Raw genomic sequence first — 16,510 nt, 5'->3', positions numbered from 1 at the left:
ATCAAGGCCCACCTGGAATGAGTAGAGTCACATCTCCAGCTAATCAAAAGTTAATAGCCACAACTGAGCATGTCATATCTTCATGGAGATAATCCAATCAAAAGATTCCAACCCTCAGTGAGTCAGGATTAAAAGGTTGCTCCCTTTATTGGATTGGATCAGGATTAAAACATTGCTTTTTGGGGTGCATAATAGATTCAAAATGGAGCATTCCCCAAAGAAACCCTGTATCTATTAGCATTCCACATTTACTGCAAAACCTCCTACCCCTTGCAACTACTACTTCATATATCTACTTCATATATCCATAGATTTGCCAATTCTGGACATTTCATATAAGTAAAATCATACAATATATGGCCCTTTGTGTTTGATTTCTGATGCTTGAACCTAGTGAAATCTGTTCAGCTTCATTTAAAAAATATTTATTCTTTACTAATATATATTATATGTTCACATACCATAGCTGTGCATTTATCATCACAATTGACTTTTTTGTGAAAAATATATACAAAAAAGCAATAAATTTCAAAGCACATCACAACAATTAGTTATAGAACAGATTTCAGAATTTGGCCTTGGTTACAATTTCACAATTTTAGGATTTTACTTCTAGCTACTCTAAGATACTGGAGACTAAAAGAAACCTCAATGTGATAATTCAGCAATCATACTCATTTGTTCAACCTGATCTTCTCTGTATAACTCCACCATCACCTTTGACCTTTCTCCCACTGTTTATGGGTATTTGGGCTATGCCCATTCTAACTTTATCATGTTGGAAGGGGCTGTTGATAATATGGGATAGCAGGGTAGAACTAGTTAATGATCTAGAGTCTAGAGGTAATGCTGCATACAAGATAATGTCAAACTTTTCCTTTAGGTTTTGGGTGTTGATAATTTCCTTTTCTAGTACACATTAATTGGTTCAAAATTAAACCAGAGATTTAATATAATCATTCTATATTCCACAAATAAAAACTAAATAAAATTTAAACTTAAACTTCTACATCTTCCATTTTTACCCTAAGATAATCATCAGAACATATGGTGAATGTCCAAGAGAATGAAAAGAAAGGGAAGCAAACAGTAAATATACTGATATGTCTAAAGAAACAGGAGGAGGTAAAAACTCACCAATACTACATCTGTGTGGAAAATATGAGGCTCCCTGTGGCAGTATTAACGAGGTGCTTACTGTTTGTCTATGTGCTTTGTGAATGAACATACTTTTTTTAGAAGAAATGTCATTTACCCCTCATAAAACTGTTTCTAGTTCAAAAATGGTATGATCACCAATTTCCAATTTTTGTCATAGCTATATATGGTCCTAGAATCCTCTTATTATTGAAGCAAAATGTGTTGAAACTTCATATTAAACAGGTGTCATGGTCAGGTTCATGTGTCAACTTGGCCAAGTGGTGGTACCTGTTTGTCTGGTTGGGCAAGTGCTGGCCTGTCTGTTGTGATGAGGACATTTCATAGAATTAAATCATGATCACATCAACTGCATCCACAGCTGATTCCATTTGTAATCAGCAAGGGGAGTATCTTCGGCAATGAGTGATGCTTAATCTAATCAATGGAAGCCCTTTAAGGAGGCTTCAGAAGAGACAGGCTCTTCCTGTCTCAGCTGGTGAGTCTCTCCTGTGGAGTCATCCAGACCCTCCATCGGAATTGTCGGTTTCAAAATCCTGCCTTGTGGATTTTGGACTCTGCGTTCCCATGGTCACATGAGACACTTTTATAAATCTTATATTTGTGAGTGTTCCCTGTTGATTCTGTTTCTCTAGAGAACCCTAACTAACACAACAGGTCATTGCCTTTTATCTCAGGTAACAAATAGAAACTGTGCCCCTTATGAAAACTATTTTATATTAGCCATTTCAGTATGCCCAGAAGTTTATAATTTGGATTTGAAAACTTCAGATAAATATCTTAAATAGGATACGGCATTGGTAAGGATGGATAACCATGAGAAGGATACTTTAGAGTCATCTGCTAAAATAAAACCAAGGTCCTTTTTCTGGAAGGCCCAAAAGACAAAAACATAAAATAAATAGCTTTTCTAATGAAGAGTTTTCTATTCAGTCTATAATAAAAGGAAGTCATAAAGAACTGTGTAAAGGAGCAATGATCTTTCTTCTAAATCTCAGAAGTAATAGGGGTTTATGTTCCACAAATCTGGTGGCCAATTTTTAAAACCATCTCTTTTTTTGATAAATTGACTTAATCCTTCACATTAGGATGATTCCAGAAAAGTTGAGGTTATTCCCATATATGGAAAGCACCAACATTAATCCATACTATCTTTACTTTATGTATGATTCCTATACTTGAATGATGAAAGGGTAGACATATATGAGTCTCAAGCTGGGGAATTTTATTTTTGGACTTTGTGAAAGTTGTTGAATTATAGTAATCAACTGGTGGTTGTTTTGTGCCTGTCATTTTTTTCTCTACAGGGATACCCACTCAAGAATTACTCCATTAATCATGTCTTCTAGATCTAACCTTTTCTTTCTCATTATACATGGAAGCAGGTAGTACATGCTGTTGCATGAAGTGACTTTGGGAATGTACTTATTGTGGTTTCCTGAGAGCTAAGTAAGAACTGTATTACTTCCATAGATACCTCCTGGAACTCTGGCTACTTTCTATGGAGTTTGTTATTTTAAATTTTAAAGTTTCTTTTAAATGATATTGCTATTCCCCTTAGCTCCTTGAAAAAGCCTGCCATTGTTGTTTTTTCCTTTATTAGAAAAGTTGTGGCTTTATAGAACAGTCATGCATAAAACACAGGATTCCCAGAAATCATCCTACCACCAACAGCTTGCATGGGTGGGGAACATTTGTAGTGTTTGATGATAGCTCATTTTAATAATTGCATTGTTAATTAAAGTCCATGATTTAGCTTAGGGTTCATGGTTGGTGTAGTTCCATACATTAAAAAAAATTTATCCTGTTGCCATGTATATCTGTACTCTAATATTTCCCCTTGTAATCATACATTGAATCATATATGTATATATATATTCAGATATATATATCTCAGTGTTGTTAATTGCATTTACAGTGTCATGCAACCATCACCACCATCCATTACCAAAACCATTCCATCATCCTAAATGGAAATTCTATACCGTTTAAGCATTAACTCCCCATTCCCTGCTCCCACTTATGCCTCTGATAACTTCTCTTTCAGTTTCTGACTCTATAAATTTGCTTATTTCAATTATTTAAAATGTGAGATTATACAATATAGTCCTTTTGCATCTGGCTTATTTCACTCAACTTGAAGTCTTCAAGGTTCATTCATGTTGCTACATGTATCACGACCTCATTCCTTTTCATGGCTGAATAATATTTCATCATATGTATATACCACATTTTGTTTATCTATTCATCTGCTGATGGACACCTGGGTTGCTTCCATGTTTTAGCAATTGTAAATAATGTTGCTGTGAATGCCAGTGTGCAAATACTTGTTAGAGTCCCTGTTTTCAATCCTTTGGGTATATTCTAGAAATGGGATTGCTGGGTCGTGTGGTAATTCTAGGCTTAACTTTCTGAGGAACTACCAAATTGTCCTCTTCAATGGCTATACCATTTTACATTCCCACCAACAATAAATGAGTGTTCCTATCTCTCCATGTCCCCTCCAACATTCGTTATTTTCTGCTTATTTAATAGTAATCATTCTAGTGGGGGCAGAATGAGTTAGGGAGTGTTCCCTCCTCTTCGATTTTTGGAAGTGGTTTAAACAGGGCAGGGGACACTGACCAGCTCCAAAGTGCTCTGTGGTGTGGGTCAGGAAAAGTCCCCAAAAGTTCTCTGATGGCTCCCCAAAGCTCAGCTTTCCTGGCCTGCTCAGCAAATTCAGCCCTTAAATTAACTTCTGCTCCCCCTGATACCATCTGCAGCCCTGAGGAAATCCTATATCTTTAAATTTCCACTGCTTCTCCCCCTTTCCAGGGAAGGTTGAGAGAGTGGCTTCCCTCAGAGCCAGGACCCAGCGATCCAAATTCATTCATCAAAAGCCGTGATTGGTGATTGTCTGTGCACACCCCTGTACTTGAGGGAGAGGATTTTTATGACCCTTTCCATCACCAGCAGCTAGCCAAGGGCTGGACCCTGTGCTGGCCTGCCATGACAGTTGGGAATGGGTGCTGGTACCCCACGTGAAGAGAGCAATTTACAATTCTTTAACATATCAGCCTCTTCCTCATGCTCTCCCCTGGATGCTGTACACTGTTCTCCTGGCCTCTGGAGTTTCTAAATAGTTCTTTCAAATAATTCCTGCCTATTTTGGTGGAAGAACTTAGTTCTGGAGCTCCCTAGTTCACTATCTTCCCCAGAAATCTGAGGCACATTCTCTGCCCTGTTTTTAATGCTGAAGGTGAACGCAAGTGTTTAATAATAAAGCTTTTACTGTTTTAAAAGGGGCTTATCATCATTCTTTAAGTAGGAGTGGCAGCAGAGGGGGATAACAGGCGGTGCCGTGATTTGGAGAGAATTCTAGGCTGTTCTATTGCATGTCTCAAAATGAGCAACTAAATGTTAGTCATTTTTAAAACTCATCTTTACTGAAGTATAAAATATAGAAAAGCGTTCAAATAATAATTTTATCATCTGAACTCTCCCATGCAACCACACAAACAGATACAGAAACAGAGTATTATAAGCCCTCCTTTCATGCAAAAGTAATCACAGTCACAATAAAAAAGAAGATAAATAAATAAATAAAAACAAAAAAGAAAAAGAAAAAAACAACAAAAATTTTTAAAAAGTAATCACCATCTTTACCAATTACCATTGCTTTAGATTTATTGATTCATTTAATCCCTAAAACAGCCCAGTGAGGAAGATGTAAATGAACCCCCATTTCACAGATGGAAACCCCCCAAGCAAGGGTTATAAAATTGGCATCATGTGGCACCATATCGGAATCCATGCATGTGTCTCTGGAGCCTTTTCTCTTACTAATGCAGTGTGTGCTTTGCACCCTTCTCCCATGTTTTATGTGAAATGATCTCCTGAAATAAAAGGGATTTTCAAACATAAATGTGAGAAAGATCATAAGATACGTGAATGAGCAAGACTCCTGCAAGAAAGTACAAAGAATAGGGCAGCATATTAATATTATAAGGCAGCAATTTCTCTCTTCTCCTCCTGAATATCTGTACAAAAGTGTAAATGAGGAAAAGAACTATAAACTCCATGCTCAGCTAAGCCAGATATACTCTCTAGACTCAAAACACTCATTACAGAAAACTCATTATGTGACGTGCACAAAGTTTCATCAATAAGAAGTGCAATCGAGATACATGGGCAATGGTGAAATTGCCAGGGTTTGACAAAGATCAAACATTATGAAATTGATGAGACTATGTACTGTGGATTGATCCTGTGTCTGCTCTTTAATAATAATAATAATAAAATAGCCTTTATAATACCTCATTTAGTTTTCATGTCATCTACCCAAAATGATCCTTCCAGATCAGTGAATATACTTTTATATTCATCTGTTTCTCTTTCTGCAATAGACACAGCACCTTAAGCTATTACATCCATAATCCATACATTTTGTGCTACTCCTTTTGTTCCTACTTAAGCATCAGTAATTGGCAGAAGAAAGTGGACAGCGGGTTCTCCCTTTTGGGTTTGAGAATGTAATTGGAAGCTACCACACATTGGCTTCAAGTATCTTTGACACCTTTTGTTTGTATTAAAGAGAAATGCATCTTTCCTCTCCCTCTTCATTTAATTCAGAAGACAATAAGTAGGATTGAGCTAGGTAGGCATCCTGTCAGGTGTGGCAAATAACCGCTGTGGTCCAAAGTTGCGTGTTGGAACACAGCAGGGGTTAGGCTAGTGGACACACTGGGTGGGGATGAAGAAGCCTAGCTCAGGCTGTAGGGTCGCAAATGGAATCCACACAGAGAGAGGAAGGCATGTGCTCGGGAAGCCAATGTGGTGCTGAGCTTCAGAGCTCAGATGGGGCGAGGAGGTCATCCACATGGAAGGGTGTAGTGACAGGTGGTGAGGGGCACATCTGTGTCCTGGTTCAGGGTCTTAGGGCCTGCACGGGATGAGTAGGGTACACATGGCACGGTAGTGGGGGCAATAGGTACAGTATAGATTGGCTCATTCAGGGACGGTGATACAAACTGTAAGTCTATTAAAGATAATGGAAGTCACTTTTCTCACTGTTAGAAAAGGGAATTAAAAATAGAGAAAGAGAAACTGAAATGAACCTCGTGGTTCTGGATGAGAAAAACTGGTTTGGACTCATGGTTTTCGAATGTCTAAATGTACAGGGTCTCAGAGTGACTCCTCACAAATTCCATATTAATTATGAAGTGAAAATGAGTAAATTTAGAGTGAAGAAGACTGGACATTACCATCTTAAAAGAGCAAAATTTGCATCATCAATAATGGGGAGAATTGCAATTGAATACCGCGTGATAGGATGAAATAAGCACACAGCATCAATTCTGTGATATTTCTGCCAAAGATGCATCACTTGAATTTGACAAGGAAATAAGCAGGCAAACAAAATGAGTGATTCTACAGAATTTAAGTGTAAAGGTCTTGGAAGTCAAGGAAAGAATGAGAAAATGTTAAAGAGGCTAAAGAGATATGACAGCTAAATGCAACATATGATTATGAACTGGATTTTATTTTCTTCTTGTTATAAAGGACCTTAATAGAACAATCAGTGAAATTTTAATAAAGTGTAAGGATTACAACCAGTGGCACATCAATATTAAGTTTTTATTTTGATCATGTTCTAATATTTTGGTGCCAGGACTTGCCTTATACTCTTTATCATGTTGGAAATTAAAATACACTTTAAGAATGTTTACTTATTAAATGATTTAAAATAATAACCCCATCATCATTTAACAAATGCAACACATTTTATTTAACAAAAGTAACATATTGAAAAAGTATCTTCTAAAAAATAATGAAAGAGTGGTATTTTAATTGCCTAGGCTGCTCAAAGCAGATACCCTGAAGTGGATTGACTTAACAATAGGAATTTATTAGTTTACAGTTTGAAGCTGAGAAAATGTCAAAATCAAGGCATCCTCAGGGCATTAAAGGCTTGTTTGCTCCAAAGACCAGCTACAGGTGATCCCTGGCTTCTCTGCAATGTGGCAGGGCACAGTAGGTCTGCTGGTCTCTTGCTTCTTTTCTACCTTTCACTGCTCTCAACTTTTTACCTCTATGGTTTTCTCCCTCTTTGTCTGAATTTCATTCTCTTCTAAAGGACTCCAGTAAGAAAATTAAAACCCATTCTGATTGAGGTAATCCTACTTGCAATGTGTCTGCACCCACAGGAATAGATTAAACTTAAGATCATGGTTTTCTGGGGATCATGACAGCTTCAAACCACAACAAGTGGCATTGTTTTACTCTTTTGCAAATCTCTGGTCTGACTTAATAGAAGACAGCTGCTTCTCATATCTGCTTCTGCATTCAGCCTTTGTGATATGCTGCTTTTGTTAATGTATATAAAGAAATGCCTTCCTTACAGAGATACATTATTAGATAAGGGAGGAGTAATTTAACTGCCTTTTCAGATGATTGTGGCTATTTTTCTTTGACAGAACACCAGAACTCAACAAAGAGAGTTTCTTCAAGGTTAGTTGCAATGTGGAATCCAAAAACCAATCAGTTAACTTTCTCTACTTAGTTACATTAACATCCATTGGTCTGTCTTGCACTATGAATGAAACTTTTGCTCACACATGATTCTGTTAACATCATGCAGTGGTCATGTGGGAAATATTGGTTCACTGAGTTATATAGATCTTCCAACTCTTGCCACAGTTCATTATTTGATACCAAAAAAAATCTCAGTTTTAATACCATCACTGGTCTGTCAAGTTCACGGTGGGAAACACAAATTTTCCAAAATTCTAATTTTTGCGTGTAATCTCAAATTTTGTTGCTTGCTACAAATACCCCCAGTTATTTTCTCTGAAGTGATAGGCTTACTTTGTCCCTTTTCATGATAAATGTCTGTTAAGTACCCACGTCCAAATATAACCACTGTTTTCCTAATAGTCATTCTTTCATAAAAAACGTACTCTATGAAAAAAGTGGCTAGTTCAACTCGCAATTTAAACAGTTGCACAAGAACTTCTCATTGAGGCAATAATCATACTGGGATATACAGCAGAAATGCTTTATGCATACTTTGCATTTTATCATGCAGAATATTTTAAAAAGACATGCATGCAATGGTTAAGATTTCATAAAATGAACAGTTTTTACTACTTCAATCCTTAAGTAATACTGGAATACGGATACGATGACTACTCACAAAGTCTGGTCCCACTCCCTTGACTATATTAAGGTGTCAGCGTTTTACCCACAATTTGTTTGGCACCATCTGTGCAAATGTCAACATGGTGAAAAAAAGGCAAACAATGTCTCCTGTGCACCTTTTGACATCCAAGGACCACACACTGAGAACTAAAGTAGGGACTTTTGAGGCATATCTGCAACTGAGGATTGAGAGAGAAGACCAAACAAGGGAGGGATGTCCTTGTTTGTGGAAAATTCACCCTAAAATACTTGAAGGTGAAGGGGCATCATGTAAGTAAGGAAGCAACTTACTTCCAAAGGATTAAAAAAGAAGTTCCTTGTAGTAGTACACTTGTAACTTTCCTGTACGTTTGAAATTGTTCAAAAATGTGATTTTTGTCTTATCTCTGCTAAATCTCATCAAGGTGATATTTAAATTCTATTAACTTTTCATAGCAAAATTTTGTATTAAAATTAGAATTTCAGGAAAATAGGTCATTCTGTGACTTTGAGTAATTCTTAGAACATTGCATAACTCTCTAAAACTAGCCATGCTCACTTGTGTTCTTGGCAGATAATTATAAAGGTTGGCCTGACCTACCTAAAATACAGAGATGAAGTTGCATATTTTCTCTATGCTGACAAAGTTGGTTTTCATTGGGTTCCCTGCCTCTTTCCTCATCCCCTCTTTCGAATTTACTTTCCTAGTTGTCCGTTTATCACTTCTGCTGATTCTTTCAGCCAAACTCATAAAAATGAAGAAAAAATAAGTCATTTGCCTTCAAATATGCGTGATTTAGGCTGCCGGGCATGTGAGATGGCAACTTCTGACACCTGAAAACTATCTCATGAAAACAGTTCCCCCTAAGTTAGCTATTTATTGAAGGTATTATGTACCATACCAGCCTCCCAGAATATTTTAGTAGGTCTCGTGTGGACAACATTATCAAGTAGTGTTTTTTGCCTGATGTGCCTTTTTGAGCTTCTCTGTGTTTGAGTAATCAGGAGAGCCTTAGGCTTTAGATAGTTGACACTGGGGTAAGGGAACCCCACTGACTATCCAAATAAGTAGCAAAATGAAGGCAGCTGAGCAGCATGAAAAGCCATATAAAATCACTTAAGCCAGTAATACTTTCCTAGCATAGGACCCGCTAGTCGTACGCTAGGCGTCTGCCTGGGTGAACGTCTCTATGGCTTTAGAGAACTTGATTTTCCTTGCTGCTTTGATTTGGCCGTGCACTGGGGTCACTGATGGTAAATGACCAGTTTTATCACATGCTTCTTTGAAGGCATTACACATAAGGGTTGCTTTCCATGCAGGCACTTGCTTAAGGGATCTTATGATTTCCTAGAACAGAAATATTTCCAGGCCAAACAGATTTGAGCCAGTATACTGACTTTACATTTTCGCTTTCTGGCTAAATTGTTGAGTTTATAGGCTTGCTTTCTTTCTCCTTTGCTGTGGCCTTTTCTCTCTCAAACCACATTTGCAGAGGTTCCTCAAAAGTAGTCTTTGGCTCTATGTCTCTGTCAGCCTTTTCAAATTACTGATAATTACCTTATCTGCTACTTGGTCATATTGTGTTGTAACGTTTGGAACTTCTTGACCTTCCTCTGTGATACTGCTGCTTTATTTTTGAAATAGTTCTCTTTCACCCATGTCAAATTCATCAGTGGTTTTACAAAGCCAAAACAATAAAGCTGACTCAACTTCTCTGCCTTGCACAAGCTGATTCTAGTACACGTTATGCTCTTCTTCTACCTGAAACATCCTTCAGTTTTGTACTACTAAATGCTTCCCAGCTTCAAGCCCAACTAAATGTCATCTGCTCAAAGGTATCGTTTTTTGGTGTTCTTTATTTTTAGAAAAAATGTCTCATAGACTTGTCTTTTTCCTTCTGTGGGAAGTGGTGTCTCTTTGGAACGGAATGCAAATTTATTTATCCACTTGGGCTATAAATTCTTTATAAGTAATGACTACATATAGTTTCTGATATCTTTCCATAACCTAGAAAGCTACTTTCAGAACGCCTGCTTAGCAAAGCTCACCATGCAGCTGTTAATTTTGGAAGTGAACTGCACATGAGGAGAAAGGGTAGCAGTCAGTGAGTTAGGGAAGGATATCTCCCCTACTGAGGATGGGTTGAATAGGATGTTGAGACCCGTGACTGCTGTGCAACATGTTCCATTGATGTATCTAGTGGCTGTGCATGGTTCGCAGGTCTTTTCTCAAACAGCTTATCAATTATCTGATAGGCAAAATAGAAATTTCACTCAGATATTAGTATGAATAAAGCAAAAAGTGAAGTGAAGCCAGAAGAGTGAACTCCATGTGTTTCTCTGTCTACATATTCACATCTGTCTCTAACCCCAACTGTTGGAAACATCTTTTCTTTTAGGATCTTCCTGATAATGTACTCCAGGTGATGAATAATATTGAAGATACATGGGGAGATGTGATTTGGAGGTAGTAATCACTGATGGTAGAAAACCTGCCTCTCTCCATTTGCCACTTTTCCTCAAATATTTCTCTGCATTTTCTGACCTTCTTAATGGTGATTTATCTGTAATGGCCAAAGATGATCAGACTTAAATGGCATTGACAGCTTCTGTGGTCACTTTCTTCTTAATCATATAATTTTTTTTTCCGTGTTGGGGAGATTTAGCTCCTCCAAAGTGTTTGTAAAGGCCTTGGATGTCTTCCAAGGCCTACCAGTCCCTATTACTGGTTTGGAAGCTTTCATGGTTTTGGTTTAAACCGCTACCTATTCTTTTCATTGTATAATCAACTTACTAGAATTGCTTTGCAATGGACGTAGAAGCTATTGCCTGTCATGTTGGAAAAGATAATCAATGGACTAACCCCTCTGACATAACTGAGTTGCTTGGTTAAATGTGTTTGTGAGATGTAGGAGAATTTAAAATATTGATAGCAGCTGGTCATTTTTAAAGCCATCTGGGTGTTTCTTCCAGCCTATTGTCAATACCTAAACTGAAGACAGATTCATCTACCAGGAAGATAATTTAAGGAGCTCTTGCTGTGGAAAAATGAGCCCCTGATTCTTAGCATTTCTATAGCTACTCTGCAGAGAGAGTATACGAAGCATATCTGTAGAGTACAAGGTCAAGAATTATGTATGTGATCTGTGCCCAGATAGCACACAATTTAATTTTTAGATGATGTGTGAGCTCCAATTATAGTGTCAGCCATATAGAATATTACCAAGATTTATATCAGTAATGGGAAACATCTGTGACTAGTTATCTGCATTGCTTTAAGAAGGAAGTCTTGCTACCTAATTATTTTCCTGCCCACATACCTGTTCATACCTGTTTTCCTAAGGCAATCCCTCAAGGTTTTAGACTCAGAATCCCTTAGCCAAATTATCCATCACCCTATGTCCTTTCTGTAGGAGACAGTAGCTAGTTATCTTCATACCTTTATGTCCTATTGTTGCTTTAATATATTTTTCTGCCTTCAAATACTTGTAAGGGTGGTGGGAGTGGACTGGAGACATGGTTGTAATATAACAGTGATTCAATTACTTGTGGAATGATAGGAGACTATCCTTATTAACTTTAAAGGTTTTGTTAGGCACCAAAGAGAGCTACATTTATGCAAGTGTTTCATAAATAAATGTAAGTCACTTGAGTCGTGTCTACATTAGGACATGCATAGTAACTAAAGAGAGTATAGAAAACTCATCTTAAATGTCATTCCTATGAGAGGATAGAAAACTCATCTTAAATGTCATTCCACCCACTGTAAATCTAACATTTCCCCTGGAACGTGCTTTCAATGAAATCAATTCGACCTCCCAGTCCACAGGTTGGTCTGACAGCCTGAGTATACCAGTCAAATCTCTGGTTCTGTGTCCACCCCAACCATGAATCGTTACTCCTGGAAGCCTTCACTAACTCATAAGTAAATTGGAATGCAGTTCTAACTAGTTTTCCTTTAACTGACAATTGGGTGTCCACCAATTTCAAGCTCTCTCCAGCAGGCTGCGAGAACATTTCCTCCCTAAAGGTTGGATTGTTAGCCAAGCTTTTACTCTCTCCTCCGCTGCCCTTTCCTCAAAGGGTGAAGTATGAGTTCTGCAATTTCTGAACAATAGAAAGACCTTTGAATTTGAACTCGGGTCATCACCTGAGAATTCCTGGTTCACGTTCGACTCGTACATTAAATTAGAATCCAGCACCCTTTCACATCTTCTAAAAGAAGAACCAGTCCATTAGAGGATAAAAATGAGTTTTACATCATTTTCATAGGACTTCCATCTTTATCAAGACAGTGGATCTTCTCTTTTCAGATCGTTTCCCCTTATGGCTGCTATTAGTTCTGGTTCTCACTGCTCTAGATGAGGATTCTCTTATATAAACACTCTCTTTTCTCCTTTGCCCCTTCTAAAAACTACTACTTGGGATATATTACTCCTAATGCATTACAATTTACTTCTGCCCCTATGTGTAGTTCTAGATGTATCATCATCATCTTTGGAATCTAACTTTTTTTTTAAGGAAGAATCAAAGGGTTCTAAATTTATGGTTTCTCTTATTACATGTTGATTGTACCCTGAAATCCACTTATTTGGAGATTTCATGATGGAGATATTTTGGAAAAGAGTGGTACTATGAAAACGCTTTGTATGCTGTTCTCTAAGCTGTGGTTACCCTGGTTAGAAAAAAATTGTCTTTTTCTTAACACAAAGAGCAGAGCTGAACATTTTGGGGGCCCTTCCTTAAGTTGATACACATCTGACATTTTTCTCATTTGATTCTTTCAGGAGTGCAAATAAGTTGTTCTCTGGACTGGCTCATGGTCACCATTAGCCCATGTCATCACAGCAAGAATATGTACCTATTCGCCGATGAATTTTATCTGGGGTTGGGCTGCCCCGTGACTCGGATACAAACATATGCATATGATTTTATATACCCTGTTTATGAGTGTGGAATCAGGAGTAAGGTGAGAATGATGACTATTTGTAAAAATCATTTCTCAGTGTTTTGTCAGTCCTGTAGGTTTGGTTCTAACAATATTGTCTTGTTCTTATTTATTTTTTAATAATTTTGGTCCTTTTATAAGGAACAAATTAACACAAATAATTAAATTCTTATAAATAAGAATTTATAGATGATAGTAGAATTCCTTATTTATCAATGACTGAATATTGCTTCTGTGTGTGCAGGATCTTAGAGGACAGATTTTCAGACCAGTTAGGGGACTGATATTTTTTGTGTGTGTGTGTGCTGTATGGCAAGGTCACATTTCATTATTTTTCCATGTGAGTGTCCTGTTATTGCAGCACCATTTTTTGTTTTGCTCGCTTTGTTTTTGCTTTGTTTTTTGCTTGCTTGTTTGTTTTTTTGGGAAGTGCATGGACCAGGAATTGAACCTGGGTCTCCTGCATGGCAGGCAAGAATTCTACCACAGAACTACCCTTGTACCCCCCAGGGAACTGACTTTAAGTTATCGTTAGGCTACTCCTGTATTTCATTGATTTTTTAGCAGGCAGTTTTACATGTCGTTCAGTGTTCTAATGTGGGAAGTTTCCCAGGCCTGGGGAATTTCATTATATTCCAGGGTAAGTTTTTTTTTGTTTGTTTGTTTTTAATTCTACCCATGCTCCACAAGGATATGAATCAAGGTATGGAGTGGATTTTCATGGGAATGAAAACTCTGGTGGTTAAACTAGAATTTTACACTGTACCGCTAACCTGGAATACCATCTTCTCATAAATTTCCAGTGTAAACAATTTATATTTATACTACACATCTATTTTTGGCCAATGACTAATCCTGACAGTCATCTGTGAGGAAAATGTTCTTATTTTAGAGATTGTAGAACTTGACATTTAAGAAGATGTTTGAGCAGTTTGTCCTGGGATACACAACTGGTGTATGGCAGAGTAGATAACAAACTTGAATAATTATTCTCTGAAGCTTCTGCCTTAAAATCTGTAATTTGACCTCCAAATCATTGTTTTAAAAAGTAATATTGAAATTAAAGACAACTTTAAGTGGCAGTTTGATCATATTTTGATTTTATCAAATCATACTAAGATTTTTTTCAGACACTTGACATCTGTCCCTATAGATGACATTCCTCTTCCTTCCCAGTGGATTGTCATACCTTCATTACATACCCTTGAGTTACAGAAGCCATTTTTCAAGGCTTAAATATCTTCTTTCTATTCAAATGTGTGGATAATTCCTCTGTTATTAAAAATACCTCTACCTAAACTTTGTACTCTTCCAGATTGTTTCAGAGGACACTATCCTTTTTCAGACTGAGCTATACTTTATCCCAAGGAATATGGTTTCTGACAGTCAGAAAATCCCTTTGGAGTGTTCTACCTCTAGGTGAGTCCAGCAAAACGGATACCTTTTAAATATCTTAACTTTACCTTTACTTATCATGTACTTCTGAAGAAGAATAGATTTCAGAAAATGTATCATAGCATGATTCAGAACAAACTCCAAATGAGAATTTACTCAAAGAGTTTAATGAGTAATCTTGATCTTTGCCTAAGCTTATATTCAAAAAGAAAAACCAAGGCTAAGGAATTTGATAAATTCTGGAAAATAGCCAAACCCCTAAATAGAAACCAACTTCTGATTCTGTAAATGTGTATATATACATATATATTGTATTCCTATATACTAGACAGATGCTTAGAGTAATGTGAAGTTTTCACCTAATGCCCTAGAGCTATTGTCTCTTTATTGGCTACCAGGCTAATTGTGATATATACAATATTTCTCTTTTAATAGCAATTGTGTTATCTGCAGCTCATCTTCCTTAGAAAAATACTGAAGACCAGGCCAACAAGGGTATAAGATTAGGTTTTGGTGCATGAATTTTACTGTTGTGTTCTAGTTTGCTAGCTACTGGAATGCTACACACCAGAAACGAATTGGCTTTTAATAAAAGGGGATTTATTTCGTTAGTTCTTCAGAGGAAAGGCAGCTAACTTTCAACTGAGGCTCTTTCTTACATGCGAAGGAACAGGGTGGTCTCTGACGGCCTTCTCTCCAGGCCTCTGGGTCCAACAACTTTCCCCGGGGTGATTCCCTTCTGCATCTCCAAAGGCCTGGGCTGAGCTGCGAGTGCTGAGAGGAGGTATGCCAAGCTGCTTGAGCTGTGCTACATTGAGCTCTCTCATTTAAACACCAACCAATTAAGCCAAACATCATTCATTGCAGCAGGCACGCCTCCTAGTTGACTGCAGATGTAATCAGCAACAGATGAGGTTCACGTGCCATTGGCTCATGTCCACAGCAATAGATCTAGGCACCTTCACCTGGCCAAGCTGGCACCTGAATCTAACTACCACACATGCATACACACACTCACATACTCACACATACTTCCTTACTTCCTTCACTATCATGTTGAGTCAGATAAGGTTTTCAGAATTTTTACTTACTATTCTTACACTCCATTTGACTATCTTTCTGCTCTTTGAATCTCTAGTGATACAAGTGCTTCATCTAAAGCCATCTAACTTTCTACTCTCAGCAAGTCTCATCCAGGGACCATGAGGAAACCTTTTGGAATTAGCTTTTCTATAGGTATATCTGCCCAAATCTGATATAAAAATTCTGCCATTATTAAGAAGGTACAAAATGGTGACATGATCCCATTCCTAAAGCAACATGCCAAAAATGATCATGGTGTTAAACAGTGGTAAAAATTAATTTAGTCCCATGTTTAGATTCAGAAAGTACTGGAACCCAATCTACCTGACGTTATGTACTTTCTTTTTCTCTTTTCTTTAGGAAATCAGTGTGGCTTAAACCAGTTTCTACTGCTGATGACATAAAGCCAAATCCCAGTCCCTTTATGACTGATTTTAAGACAACACCAGAAGAGTTAGGATTGTTAAATAGTGAAAACAATTACCTCTGTTAAAGAGAAATTGAAACTTGGAATCGGCATTGTTAATTTTGCCAGAAAATAAAGTTCTGTCTTGTTTTGTTTTTATAGAAAAATAACTGGCATAAATTTCTGCATATGAATCTTATTCCTAAAATACCCAACTTAGTAAAGGCCCTGATTCAGCAAAGGCATATTTTAAAATATTTTAATTCATTATGGGTTTGGCTTATTTAATGTTAAATATTAACGGATACATTTTATCCATTTAAATTTTGTTTTCTGTAATATACAGTAGATCCAACAAT

At 37.2% G+C, this 16,510-nt stretch overlaps 1 protein-coding gene across 1 annotated transcript; it reads left to right on the top strand.

Annotated features, from left to right (window-relative positions):
* The first annotated feature begins 5,927 nt into the window (after positions 1–5,927).
* On the top strand, positions 5,928–16,238 carry LOC143645533 (oocyte-secreted protein 2-like). Its single transcript, XM_077114834.1, has 4 exons — positions 5,928–6,042; positions 13,107–13,288; positions 14,583–14,686; positions 16,106–16,238. Exons 1-4 carry the CDS (start codon positions 5,928–5,930, stop codon positions 16,236–16,238), a joined length of 534 nt encoding a protein of 177 aa, XP_076970949.1.
* The last annotated feature ends 272 nt before the right edge of the window (positions 16,239–16,510 follow it).

The sequence above is a fragment of the Tamandua tetradactyla genome, chromosome 9, assembly GCF_023851605.1.
Source record: "Tamandua tetradactyla isolate mTamTet1 chromosome 9, mTamTet1.pri, whole genome shotgun sequence".
Taxonomy (NCBI): domain Eukaryota; kingdom Metazoa; phylum Chordata; class Mammalia; order Pilosa; family Myrmecophagidae; genus Tamandua; species Tamandua tetradactyla.
Note: the sequence above shows the minus strand (reverse complement) of the source record. Positions and strands in the feature narration are given on the sequence as shown.

Excerpts from the sequence above, each read along its gene's own strand:
- LOC143645533 (XM_077114834.1), top strand. The coding sequence starts at position 5,928 with ATGGAATCCACACAGAGAGAGGAAGGCATGTGCTCGGGAAGCCAATGT. Across the intron at positions 6,043-13,106 it reads GAAGGGTGTAGTGACAGGTG|GAGTGCAAATAAGTTGTTCT; the intron begins GTGAGGGGCACA and ends TGATTCTTTCAG. Across the intron at positions 14,687-16,105 it reads TTGGAGTGTTCTACCTCTAG|GAAATCAGTGTGGCTTAAAC; the intron begins GTGAGTCCAGCA and ends TCTTTTCTTTAG.